Genomic DNA, 14748 nt, shown 5'->3' with positions numbered 1-14748 from the left:
TCTGCTCTGTTCTATAGGGTCACTATGAATTGGAATCAACTCGACAGCAATGGGTTTGGTTTGGTTTTATTAATAGGCTATGAAATAGGCTAAAGAAAATACCTGAGTGAAAACTCAAACTTGAGCTCCAGTGAAAGAAGCACCAGTGACTTGGCCATCTGGGGACCTCCTTGTGCCCGAGACAGCCCTACCATGAGATGTTGAAGTCCTTCAGGCCTCCTGGGCCTCCTTGTGAATGGTCCTGTGGGAAAAGGGAGTGTTATTGCCATTCTGTTATTCAGTCTGTAAGTGCTGTCTGAGCACAACATTCACACTTAGTGCAGGGAGTACCCATACGACACCCCTCTGTTCTCAGCTCTGATGAGTACTCAGTTCCCACTGGGTGCCACCCCTGGAACCAGGGCGATGAGTAATCACTACCCAATGGCACTTAATAAATAATAGCTATAGTTAAGAGCTCAGCTGCTAACCAAAACGTCAACAGCTCTAATCTACCAGCCGCTCCTTGGAAACCCTATGGGACAGTTCTACTCTGTTGTATAGGGTTGCTATGAGTTGGAACTGACTTGACAGCAACAGGTTTGATTTTTTTTTGGGGGGGGTGTCATGATTACGGCGCAGTAGTTAAGAACTACGGCTGCTAACCAAAAGGTCAGCAGTTCAAATCCACCTGCCGCTTCTTGGAAACCTTGCAGGGTGGTTCTACTCTGTCCGATAGGGTTGCTATGAGTTAGAATCAACTTGATGGCAATGATTGTGTTCTGTTTTTTATCATGATTTTAAAGACTCCTAACTTGGCCCCGAGAATAACTAAGTTGCCAAGACCTTCCTTGTGTGTACTATGTATACACACAGAGGCATTCAGGACCCAAAGAAATTTATCTGGAATTGAGAATTTAAGAGAACCATAGCAATCCTACCTGCAGCATTGTGCCCCTGTGCAAAGCCCCTTCCTGAGGCTGCAGAATTGAGTAAGATCCAAGGAGCTCATGTTCCGGTTAAGAAAGCCAACATGTGAACATATACTGTGTGTACTGTTGCAAGAGATGGTGCGGGGCCAGGGGGGAAACAAGAAGGGAGTGGTCAGTTCTACTAGGGATGAGGTCCAGAAAGCCTTCTAGAAGAGATCATGCTTGAGCTGAACCTTTACATATAAGTAGGTGTTTGGCAAATGACAAAGGTGGTAAAGGGTGTTCAGGCAGAGGGAGCAGCACTAGCAAAGATATGGAAGTGTGAAAGAGCCAGACTTGTTCCTGAAGCTTCAAGTACACACGAGTGAGCCTTGAGCATAGGCCAAAGGTGGGGAGCTACAAGGGATGAGATGGAGTTAGAGTAAGCAGGAGTCAGATGATAGGCAGAGCTGGGGGTCACTAGTGTACCAGCTAGAGTTCTTGGGTGGTGCAAAGAGTTAACATGCTTTGCTGCTAACCAAAATGTTGGCAGTTTGAGTCTACCCAAAGGCTTCTCGGAAGAAAGGCCTGGTGATCTACTTCCAAAAATCAGCCATTGAAAACCCCATGGAGCACAGTTCTACTCTGACACACGTGGAGTCGCCATCAGTCAGAATCGACTCTACGGCCACTGATATATAGCATGCCAGATAAGGAACTTGAGCTTTATTTATCCTGTAGGCAAAGGGGAGCCATTGAAGGATTGTAAGCAAAGGAGCAACATGATCAGATTTATATGTTAGGAAGTTCACTCTGAGGTTGGAAGTGGAAGTGTGAATGGGTGAGTGGAGTGTAGGTGGGGAAACCTGTTTCATCCTCACAACAACGTCATGAGGGAGTATTATCTCTTATTCTCACTGTGTAGAAGAGCAAACTGGTGCGTGAAAGGGGAAGAGATTCACTGGTGTTTACTAAGACCTGAGATTCAAACCCTCACCTGAATCCAGATCTAGTGCCCTCGCCTCTACCCATGATTCTCATGGGGCAGCGCTGAACGTGGCTACATTTGAATTCCCTCCACGAAGTGGAAGAATAGTCTTCAATTCTAGAATGGATCATGCTGAAACCGCCTTAATATTAACTAAGGAAGATTTCGTTTTTGTTTACTGTTGTAATGAAGTCTGATGAAATAATCCTCACATTGTGATAAGAGCTCTCACTTATTGATAGCCACCCTGAACTAGGCATTTAAATATATTAGCGCTAATCCTCACAGCCATTTGAGGTCAAGAACATTATTTCCAGTTTTACAAAGAGGGAAACTGAGGTTGGGAGAGATAATATCCCAAGACAACTCAGTTAACACGTGGCAGAATATGGATTCAAAAAATGGATTATTCACATTTTCAAAATATTCAGACTATGGATTCAAATCCATTTTTAATTCTGGTTCCAGACCCCCTCATTCTCCCTGCATCTTTCTGCCTCTCACAAATGCATTATCCCCTCTCCACCTGCTTTGTGTATCTGACTTGCTGGACTCCCGAGCCATTTCTCTATCTCTGGGCCACACATTTGTTGCCTTGAGACGTTGCTTTAAATTTCATGTCTACAACAGCAAATGACAGAGAGAAGAGAAATTGAAAACCTGCCACCGAGAAGCTGCCCCTTCTAGCAAAGAGGAAGGATGCTATTTGCAAAGGCAATGCAGCTGCCTAACAAATTGTGTGTGACAAGAAAGTTGTTGTGTCAGGGCATTTCTACAGAAAGCCAAAATACATTGACACACACCGTCTATATACGCTGATGGCTCGCAATTTACTGCTGACCTAATCCTGCCGAGTGATGGATCCATCTTTATTTTGATCAGAGACACCCATTAGAAAGAGTGGGAGATGCGGGCCCAGTGAAATATGTCCTAGTGCTTGCAACAGCATTTCCTGCACCCCAAAGAAAGGTGCATCCTGGCCAGTCCTTAAGCAGAAGGAGCACATGTTCCAAGGATTTACAGAAGGGTGTTTATTGTAGAATTATTTGCAATTGCAAAACATTGGAAAAATATAAATGTCTTCAAAAAGAAAAAGAATAAATGTAATATATTTCCTATGATGGAACATTCAGATAAAAGCAACAAACTAGATCTCTTAGCGTATCAGCATAGATGGCACTCAGAAACACAATGCTGATTGACAAAACCAAGTTGCAGAATGATTTGCCCTGTATGAGTAAAGAACACACAAAGCGATTCTGTACACTGTGTATCTATAAACATATGTAAAAATATGGTAAAAGAGACAGGAAGGATACATGCAAAATTCTTGACGATACTTCCTTCTGAAGAGGAGGGGAGGGAAAGCAACTGGGGCTGGCGTAAATCAAAGATGTCAAATTTGTAGGGAATTATTTTTTATTATTAAAAAAAATAAGACTTGAAGCACGTATGTCAAAAATGTTAGCAATTGCCAGTCTAGGGTGGTGAGTACGTGGGTGCGTTTACTGTTTTATTGTCTATACTTCTACAGACATGTTTAGTTTTTCAACTAAAAACATGCAGGACTTTAAATGAGAGTAGTCAACTGAGTAGATCAAAACGTCCATCTGGTTTGTTTCCATACAATTTCATAGCAGTGAAAGGCGTGTGTTGTAACCATACACAGAGGTCCTGATGTAACTAGTTTTTATTTTGGTTTTTAAGCTCTACTAAGGAATTAAAGATGCGACTTAATACTAACGTTTCTTTTAAATTTACGCACACATCTTATCCAATGTAATTTACAAACATACAATTTATTCAGCTGATTACTTCGTTATATTGTCCCCATTATATTGTCCCTCTATAATGAAAATTCGTGCAAAAATGAGAACTCTGGTGATTATAACTACTTCCACCAAGTTCCTTCTGTAAGTAATCATTTTACCCATTCACAGGTTTTCAAATCTCAGAGACGACAATAATTGTGACTCTCAATAGTGCGCGTGCATGTTACTTACCCACTCAGTTCCAACTGCTGCCCCTGAGTTGCCTTGATAGCTGCTAAAAACACAATGTAACTGTTTTGTAGTTGAAGTAGGAAGGGGGTATCCTGCAGAGCTGTCAAATGCATACTTAGGAGAAGCCAAATCACAGACAATATTGTTTTGTCAAACCTGGGCAAATTAGTAGGTAAGAGCACATTCTGAAGCCCCCCTCCCGCCCCCCCCCCATTGGTGTGCAGCCTCCTGTCTCAAGTAACTGTTTCAAAGTATCCACCTGTGGTTTCCTGTAGCGTCTTTGATCTTTAGTTAAAGAGCCAACCTTACTAGGCAATTGATTTTTGCTGGTCTCTGGGGCGGTCATGGAGATAGGTTTCACTGTAGTTGATATTATCCTCTTTTTAGGACTTTTGCCAAGTGAGAATGTATTGTTAATGACCTTGTCTGGAGTGACATACTATATGTTTGAGACAGTGAAAACTCTGTGATGCTCTCCCTAATGACTCAGTTTTGGAAACAGGGATGAAACAGGTCTTACCTAGATCCCTGAAGGGATTGTAGAGTTGATACCCGCCTGGTCCCCTTCCAGGCAGCATGAGGCAATGGACAAAGCACAGGTTCTAGAATCAAACAGACATCAACTCAGATCCCAACACTACCGCATACCACCTGCATGACAATGGACAGGTCACTGCCTCTCTTGGTCAGTTACCTCATCAGTGAAAGTGGCAATGCTACAGAGCTGCCTTCTAGCATTACTGTGAGGATTAAATGAGATAGCATGGGGAAAAACACCTAGCGCAATGCTTGACCCATTCATAGGTGCTCAGCAAATCTTAGTTTTTGCTCTCTTCTTTCTTGGCTTGAAAATGAACACAAATTACAAATCTTACAGAATCATACATTCTTTCAAATGGAAGAAAAATTAAAAATAATATTACAACCACCATATTGTAGATAGCAAAACTGGAAGCCTAGACAGAGTAAATAACATGTTCATTAATTCACTTTTTTTTTTTAATTGACTGTCCCACTGTGTGCCCAGAACCCAACAAAAAGCATTGCCTTTTCTTGACATATATCAGGTCTCATGTTGCTTGACCGCTCTGCCCCTTCACTACCCACAGGGCTCACCCTCACTCACCTCAAAAGCAGGGCTTTGAACCAGTTCATTTCATTTTGAACCTCTGCTGAGAATTTGCATTTCTAACAAGTTCCCTGCTGAGAATGTGCATTTCCACCTCAGATATACTGAATCAGAATCTACAGTTTAACAAGATCCCCAGGTGATTCTTATATATAACTTCCTGGGAACTTGTAAGAAATGCCAATTCTCAGCAGGCAACTTGTTAGAAATGCAAATTATCAGAGAGGTTGGAACTGAAAAGACCCGATTTGAAGCTCTCCCTGCTCTGAAGATGCTGCCTGCCCTGAAGTGGTGTGGTACCAGTGTTTCCTGGTCTGCTGGTGATGCTGATGTTCCCCGAGGGCTTATCCTTGACCTGCTTCTCCTCTTAAGAATAGTCTCATCCTCTCCCAGAACGTTTGATGATCAGATCTGTATCTCCAGTACAAACCTCTCTCTTACTCTCAACTACTTACTAAATGAATAACTCTACATAGGTGTTCCATGGAAACCTAGAACACAGCATATCCCAACCAAAACTCACACCTTCCCCAACAAACCTTCTCTTTTCCTCCCAAGTTCCCCATCCACCCATACCCTCAAACTGGAAATTGCATCAACCTAAACTCCTTTTTCTCTCTAACTCACCCCCATCCAATTACCCATCACTTTCTATCAATTTCATCTGAGAAATGCCTCCTAAGTCTGTCGTCCCTATTCTCCCTCTCCTGGCCACTGCTTTAGTTCAGGTTCACGTTGCTCATTGGTCCTGCAGGAGCCTCCTGTCTGCTTTCCCTGCCTCTAGGCTCTCTCCAATGGAGTCACTGGGTGGCGCCAACAGTTAAGTGCTCAACTACTAGCCAAAAGGGCAGTGGTTCGAACTCACCCAGAGATGCCTCAGAAGACGGGCCTGGAGATGTACTTCTGAAAGGTCACAGCCTTGAAGATGCTATGAAACAGTCCTACTCTGACAAATATGGGGTCTCCATGAGTCAGATGGCAACTAACAACAACAATGTACAGCAGTATACATATAAAGTAGTCTCAGATTTGCGAAACCATATTCCTGCAAACAAATTTACCATCCGGCCTCCACACCACAGCTGGTGACCTCCTAATGTACAACTCTGGCCATGGAGCCTGCATGCTTAAAAACCTTGTCTATTCGATAAAGCTCCCATAGAACTAAAACTTGAGACATGTTTCTCTTTTCCTACTATAAGACAAACTGTGAGTTCCAGAAATCAGAACCTGTGTCTTACATTTCTCTGTATCCTCTGTAGCACAGAACCTTGAATACACTTTGTTCTCAGAAAATATTTCATGGACACTTAACATAAGAAGATACCTTAAAAGCCACCTAATTCAGGCCTCTCATTTTCCAGGAGCTAAAACAAAGGCCCAGAGATGGGCCAGAGAATGAATTACATAGGATTGTACAGCTAGCTATCGTTATATTCCCTACATGTCTTTAGGGTTTATAAAGTGCTTTCACATATACTGTCTTATATAATCCTAGGAATAGCCTTATGAGGTAGGTATGATTATCCCCATTATACAGGTGAGAAAAGTGAAGCTTATAGAGGTTGAAAAACCAGACCAAGATCACTCAGCTGCTAGTGGGCTGTCTTCTGATCTGTATTTAATAGCCTTTTGATCACAGCTAGCCATAATGTTAGGCGCTTTCTGGGTATTCAATAAATATTTGTTGGATGAATTAACCAATATTGAATGAGAAGCTAATAGCCTTGCATAAGTGAGCAAACGTATGTTTATTGAATGGATGGATAGATGGTTGGCTGTATACGTAATTCATTTCTGATACTTGACTCTCTTCTCTCATAATGCCTTTGTAGAGGTGAAAGGCTACATTCCCTTGAGTCAAATGCAGTCAATGAGAGCCTTGCCAAGAGCAGACAGGCACGCAGTGTGGATGTCCCCCTGATGCCTATTGATTGTGAACTGTCCAGCTGGTCCTCCTGGACCACATGTGATTCCTGCCAGAAGAAAAGGGTAAGTACCCAGGCTCTAAGCACTAAGCTTCCAGGAGCCCTGATCCTCAGCAAGATTGGCTGAAACATTACCTGTAGCACCTGGTACATAGTAGGCCCTTGATAAATGTTGGTTGTTTTAATCAGTGAATCATTTGTCTCTGTGCTTCCTGGTAGCAATTAGATCCTTTGGCCCTTCAGGTTTTTTCCAAAGCGCTTCTATTTTTGCTCACTCTAGCAACCTCCCTAATTAGGCTTCCTGACTCCCAACTTTGCTCTTTCAACCCATCTTTCCTGCTACAACCAGGGGGAGCTATCAAAAAATCAAATCTGACCTGTCTTTCCCCAGCTTGAAACCATTCGATCTACCATGCCCCATAGGGTCAAGTCTAGACTCATGGTATTCAAGGCCCCCCATGACCTAGACCTGGCCTGTATCTCCATAAAACATCTCCCACTGCAGCCATACTTATCATTTGCATTTCTTTGATCATTTCACTCTCTCTGTCACCTTGGGACTTTTATACCTGCTGCTTTCTTAGGCGGAAGTGATCTTTCCTACTTCCCTCACCTGGATAACACCTACTCATATTTTGAAACTCTACTCGGGGACCATTTCTGTTGAGAAGCCTTCCTTGACTTCTCTTCAACCCCAGCTCCAGTTAGATAAGGCACCCTTTCATGAGTTACAATAGCTCCCTATTGCCCTTGTAGGCTACCATTTATCATACTATACTCTTTATTATTTACCTTTAATACTAAACAGTGAGCTCTTGAAGTGTGTTCAATTCTGTATCTTCAGTGTGTAGGCCAGTAGTAGATGCTCCATAAAAATCTGTTGTTTTATTTCATTGTGTTTTTAGGACATCTCTATAAGGCACTCAGCATAGTTGTTACAATTTCCATTAGGCAGATGGGTAAACCAAGACTCCAGAAACTGCGTCCTTTTTATTGATAGACCCACGGGCTCCTTTCTAGTTTTCTATCAATAAAAAACATGCAGTTTCTGCTATTTTTTTTTTTCTTCAGGCTTTCTTGTCTAAGAAGGCTGACCCAGGATCCCAGCTCTGAGAACAACAGATGTCAGATAAAAGAGAATGGTTGCCATTTCTCCAGCTTCTTGAGAAACCAACCCAGCCCTAGGCTAGGACTCTAAAAAGGCTGTGGAAGTAGGCCCAGGACAGTTACACAGTTAACTGGATCTATGTGGAGAGCCAAGCAGGATTATTCAGTTCCCAAAGTAGGCTTTATTGCTGAAGTTATCAACATTGATCCAATTATCTGGATAATTGCTTCATCTGCACCATAAATCAGGAAGACTCAGCATGAGTCATCCAGCCAGTCAGCCAGACATCCCTCTTCACTGATCTTGCTGTAGACATCAGCTGGACATCATTGCTGTCTTCAGGGTTGATGGCTGGGGGTTCAGCAAAGCCTTTAAACTCGGATTTGGAGATGTATTTCCTTATCCTTTTTACACTCCTCAAACCCAGTTTGTCTTCGGAGCCTGGGGCTAAGCTTCTAGCAGTTTTTTTTGAAGACTTTATCCCTGTCCTGCCAGACTCTGCCATCCAGGAAGAAAGACCCTTTGGAAGTACAAAGGAGCATGGATGAATGGTTATTTATCTTTCTTTTTTGGATTTTCAAAGCCACGAGTGCAGATGCCATACCAGTAATAACCATACCTTGTTAACAGGAGTAGATAAACCAGTAAGCACAGTACTCATGAGCTAACAGTAAGCAAGGTACACACAGGCTTAGGTGTGCTTACTTACTAATCTGTAGTACATAATTTCACCTGTTGTGGTGAAACCCATGTTGTGTTTACTTACTAGTCTGTAGTGCACAATTTCACGTGGGTTTTACCGCAACAGGTGAAATTGTGTAATACAGTTTAGTAAGTAAGCACAAATAAGTCTGTGTGTAGCTTGCTTACTGAGCAATCCATCCCTGCTTGTTAATGTGTCATCTTGCAAAAGGGCTACTGTCCTAGTTTGTCCCTTTGGTGCATCAAAATCTTGACTGCAACTAGCATTTGGAAACCACCTAAATCTGATCACTTCTCTGCTTAAAACCCTTTAGTGGCTTCTCCTAGCCACCAGATAAAATACCAAATTGGACCTTACAGATGTCTGGAGGGCCCTGTATTACCTGTTCCTGTTGATGTGTCCATCCAGCTCTTGCCACTCTCCCTCTTGCACTTCTCCTTCCAGCCATTATGAATTTCTTCTAGTTTTCTTAAGCAAGGCACATTCTCTGTAGTCTCTCTACTTTGGCTCAGCAGTCTTCTCCACCCGATTGCTCTTCTCTACCCTCCTCATACCAGCTCTCCATGTTTGCCTGACACTCCTGTTCATCTTAGGGTCTCAGCTTACATGTCACTTCTTCCAGAAGCTTTCCTCCATCGCCTGAGTTTGCATCAGGGATTGCCCTATGAGCTTACAGACCACTCTGTACTCCCTCTTGACCATGGCATCATGACACTGTGCTGTGATCACCTGGTACTCCCCACTACTGCCACCGTCTGTGACCTCCTTGAGGAAGGCTGGAGGGCCTGATTACGGTTAAAAATAAACAAACAAGTAAAACTAACACCTACCTTTTTCAACATTGAGTGGCAGTGCCCAGCACACTTGATCAATATTTTTAGAATAAGTGAGCAAAAGGTAGAGATATAGTAATATTGAGTACTAGAACATTAATAATAAGAAGAAAGATAAGTACAAGAAATTGAGTGCCTACTATGTAACCCAATGAAATTCTGAATTCTTTATATATGTCTCATTTAATCTCCATAACTGTACATTTAGGTAATTCATTGTCCCCATTTTCCAGATGAGTAAATTGAGATTCAAAAAGTTAAGTAACTTGCCTAATATCACATAACTAGGAAGTGTCAGAGTCAGTTGTGGCCCCAAAGCACATGCTTTTTCACTTATAATATACTGATTGTCTTAAGGGGTAAATGAGAATACTTGAATCAACTCATTGGAATAATCAAGCTGAGAGATTATTTTATTATGGAAAGGGCTACATGAAAGCACCCACCAACTTTTGACTCAAAATTCTATGCTTTTTTCACATTGAGCAAATCTTTACAGATCAGTATAGATACAGAGAGATCAAAGACAGAGTCCTTGCCCTCAGAGTGGTTATACTCTAGTTGAAAAAGGTCAGGAAAACAGCCAATCATAACAGATTGTTAGGTGTATGTAATAGGAGAAACATGAGAAGCTGGGCGAGTAGAGATCAGACAATACAATGCTCTGCTTGAAATTCAAATCCTAGCCCAGGGATCCATTTGTGTACAGTATCCTCAGCTCTGATGGTCCCTATGGTCCCCCAATTTGGATAATCCAGGATAAGCTCCCCATCTCAAGATCCTTAATTTAATCACATCTGTGAAGTCCGTTTTGCCATGTAAGGAAAATATTCACAGATTCTGGGATTAGGACGTTGAAATCATTGACATCTTGGGGGGGGGGTGCATTATTCTGCCCACCATAATAGGCTTCCTCTGTCTTTACTTTCTGTCTTGATGCCCTTGGTTCACCTTGCTCTTCTCTGCTACAGTACAGACACTCCTACTTGCTCCGGCCATCTCAGTTTCATGGGGAACCATGCAGCTTCTCTGACAAGGAAACAGAAGACTGTGTTACCAGCAGACCATGCCGAAGTCAAACGCGATGTGAAGGCTTTTTGTGTGCACACACAGGTATAGAGGGACAAAAGTATGGGAGGGGAAAGCTTTCTTAGGAGGCAATGGCAGATGCCTAGTGCTTAAGATGAGGGTTCTGGGAAATGCAGGAGGCCTCCTTGTCCTCAAATTTCTGACCTCCTTTTATACATACTGTTTCACGGAAACAACCCACAAAGAAGTTGTTTCTGCATTTTGATTCCCTCAACAGAAAATTGAGGGTGATGTTAATATCTTACAAGTCTGTTATATGCATCAAATGACACAATGAATATGAAAATTCTTTGTAGATGTTATTATTTTCCCCACTTTAAAAATTAAGATATTGGAACTTGAGGAGGTTCCTTGCCCAAGATCATACATCAGGTAAGGAGAAGAACTGCAATTAGAAATTTTGGAATTCAAACTTAGTTCATTGACATAAAGGAAACCAAAATTATGTTTGCTAGAATCAGACATCCTGAATCAGGTCTTATTTTGACTTTGTGACCTATGGTAAGTCACTTAAATTTTCTGCATTTTGGTTCCCTCAGTAGAAAATTGGGGGTGATGTTAAGATCTTACAAGATGGAGGGTGGAGTAAGATGGCAAAGTGAGTGGATGCTCCCATTTATTCCCCCAGCTACTAAACCACTGAACAATGAATAAAAACAAGCACAGACTGAGACTTCAGAACTCCAGACAACAGCTGAGGTGTTAGAGAGTCAGGGTGAGTCCAGAAACAGGGGAGAGATGAGCAGGGATGGCACAGGAGCTGGAAGAACCTAACTGCTAACATCTGGCACATTCGCTCATCGCAGCCAAGTGGGGATGGGGCTGGGCAACACCCCAAAAGGGAACACAGAAAGGGAGCTAATCTGAGAAAGCTGTAGCCCAATTTTTTAATGTGGCACAGACTGACTATGGGAGTTCATGGGCTACATGATTGGGAGGAGATAAAGGAAGACTGTGACGCCGCAAGAGAGTGCTTTTGAATCTCACTGAGGCCTGAGATCGATGGGCACTAGTACTGAGAGGAACTGCAAGGGCAGCAGGGTGAAGGGAATACTTTGGATGGACAGGCAACACAGAGGGAAATGGCTGGCTCCCTGCCTGTAGAGGGACACTGTAGGAGAGCCTGTTCAGGGGCACCCATGAGGGAAAGACATAGAGAGCCCCCCACCTTTGACACAGAAAAGTTGAGTCCCACCAATTACGTCAGTGTCTGTGACCAGCTAAACCCCCATCCCCATGCATGCATATTGAACTCCAGAGATCAAGCATCCAGAACACCTAAATCAGCACTGAAAAAAAAGCTAAGGATAAAAGTGTCCTCCCATGGTTCTCAGGAGAAGATACCAGGCCCACTGCCACTGGGCTAAATCTTACTCATGGAGTCACTGTGTGGTGGAGTGGAGCTGCCTCATGGGTTTTCCAAGGCTATGAGCCTTTATGGATGCATGCTACCACATCTTTCTCTTGTGGAGTGGCTGGTAGGTGCATGCCCCAGCCTTTTGGTTGGCAGATGGGCACTTGACTGCTGCACCACCAATACAAAATTTAAGGTAAAAAAAAGATAGCAAATTGGCCCAATTTCAACAAAAAATAGTAAAATGCACAAAATCACAAGAGAAGAGGGACCAATAGAAACCAAAACATGAAGAGAAAATTTCTCCTGTGGAAGCCAGACTAACAGAACAAATTGAAAATTTCAGGCTATGGTGCTAAACATGTTTAAAGAAAGCAAAAATAACACAAAAAACAAGCTAGTAGAGATGAGGAAACAAATGGAAGAACAAAATGAGAGCCTCAACAAGGAAATTGAAACCATAAATAAACAAAAGCAAAACAAAGAGAACTACTGGAACCAAAGAATAAAGCAACTGAATTAGAAAAAGTAAGAGAAACACTCAACAATAGAGTTGAACATACAGAAGATAGAATAAATGAACTAGAAGACAAAATAACTGAACTTACTGAGTCTCAAGAGAAAGGAACAAAGAGAGAAAAAAACTCAAATGGAAATATGGGATTCAACTGAGAAAGCTGACATTAGAATTACTGGAACTCCAGAGCACCATGACAATGATAAAGTCATAGAGACAATTTTCCAGAAGTAATCAGAGAGCATTCCCCAGTCCTGAATAGAGAACCAAGCCTGCAAATACAGGAAGCTACGTGAACCCAAATTAGAAGAAACACACACAAAAATCAACTCTGCACCATACGCTAATAAAATTCCTGAAAACCAAAGATGAGATTATTCTGAAAGCAACAAGAGAAAAACGCAATATAGCATACCAAGAGTCTTTCATAGGAATAAATGTGGATTTCTTCCAAGAAACTTTAGAGCCAGAAGACAATACAGTGACATATATACTGAATGAAAACAATTTCCAACCAAGAATTCTTTACCCAGCAAAGCTGTCATTCAAGAGAGAAATCAAGACATTCCCAAACAAACAGAAGCCCTGGGAATTTGTCACTACTAGACCAGCATTGCAACTATTACTCAAGGGAGTACTCCAAGTGGAAAGGCAAGATTATGAAATAAATACTCGTATCTATACACTGGAAAAATAAGTAAAAAAATAAAAAATAAGGGAGAGATCTCCAAAAAATGCAACAACACAGGCAATCATAAGGACGACGTATATGATATATTCAGGGAGTAAACTCAATAATTAAATCCCACGAACAATACAACATCAAGTTTGTAAGAAATAAGTACAAAGTAAACTTATTGAATATAGGTTGTATACAGATGTTAATGGAGACACATCAACAGTGATGGTGGAGGAAGGAGTATATCAGGAATAGATTTATTATGTTAAGGTCATATGTTAACCATTGTTCATATGTTAAACGTTGTTGCAATTGTAAGTTATGTAATGTAATATATGTGGTGACCACTAAGAAATCACCAAGGAGAAAACATTCAGAAGAAAAGAAGGAAGAAAGCAAAAAGACTCATCACAAGAGAGCAGCCAAATGCAAACAAAAACAGAAAAAATCAGAATAAAAAAACAAAGAAGATACGAAACACTCAAAAAACAAATAGTAAAATGAGTGAGGTAGACACTTCATTTTAAGTAATAACCTTAATGTAAATGGTCTAAATGCCCCATGCAAAAGGCAGAGAGTGGCAGAAAGGATAAAAAAAGCATGATCCATCCTTTTAACTGCCTACAAGAAACACACCTTAGACATAAGGACAAAAACAGACTGAAAATAAAAGGATGGAGAAAAATATTTCATGTAACCAGTAAACAAAAAACAGCAAGGGTGACCATACTGATATCAGATAAAATAGACTTTGAATCAAAATCTATTACAAGAGATAAAGAATGACATTACATAATATTAAAAGGATCAATCCATCAAGAAGACATAACAATTATAGATATATATGCACATAACAGCAATGCTCCAAAATACAGAAAACAAATATTGATTAAGGAGACTTCAACACATCACTTTCAATTATAGACGGAACATCTAAAAAGAAGATCACTAAGGACACTGAGGACTTAAATAAAACCACAAGTCAGTTGGACCTAATGGACATATATAGAACAATCCACCCAGCATCAGAACAATACACATTCTTCTCCAGTGCACATAGATCATTTTCCAGAGTAGATCATATGCTAGGACACAAAACAAATCTCAACAAATTTTAAAAGATTGAATCATACAAAGCATCTTTTCTGACCATAAGAGTATGAAACTAGAAATAAACAATAGGAAAAATAAGGAGAAAAATAAATATATGGAAACTAAATAATATACTACTAAAAACCTATTGGGTCACAGAAGAAATAAAAAATTGAAATTAAAAAAATTCCTTGAATCAAATGAAAATGAAAGCACAACATATCAAATTGCCTTGGGACACAGCAAAAGCAATACTCAGAGGGAAATTCATAGCAATAAATACCTACATTAAAAAAGAAGAAAGATCCAAAATCATTAACTTAAACTGACAACTTGAACAAATAGAAAACAAAGAACAAAAGAAGCCAAATCTACCACAAAAAAGGAAATAATAAAGATCAGGGCAGAAATAAATGAAATAGAAAATAGAAAAAC

The 14748-nt window shown here is 41.0% G+C and overlaps 1 protein-coding gene across 1 annotated transcript in view; it reads left to right on the top strand.

Annotated features, from left to right (window-relative positions):
* C8B (complement C8 beta chain) overlaps nt 1–14748 on the top strand; it is a 72006-nt gene that overhangs the window by 1179 nt on the left and 56079 nt on the right. The window contains exons 2-3 of the mRNA XM_004368986.1: nt 6846–7002; nt 10554–10695. Of these exons, the coding sequence (XP_004369043.1) occupies nt 6846–7002; nt 10554–10695 (299 nt within the window). The remainder of the gene's footprint in view (nt 1–6845; nt 7003–10553; nt 10696–14748) is intronic.

Source organism: Trichechus manatus, unplaced genomic scaffold (genome assembly GCF_000243295.1).
Source record: "Trichechus manatus latirostris isolate Lorelei unplaced genomic scaffold, TriManLat1.0 scaffold00003, whole genome shotgun sequence".
NCBI classification, from domain to species: domain Eukaryota; kingdom Metazoa; phylum Chordata; class Mammalia; order Sirenia; family Trichechidae; genus Trichechus; species Trichechus manatus.
Note: the sequence above shows the minus strand (reverse complement) of the source record. Positions and strands in the feature narration are given on the sequence as shown.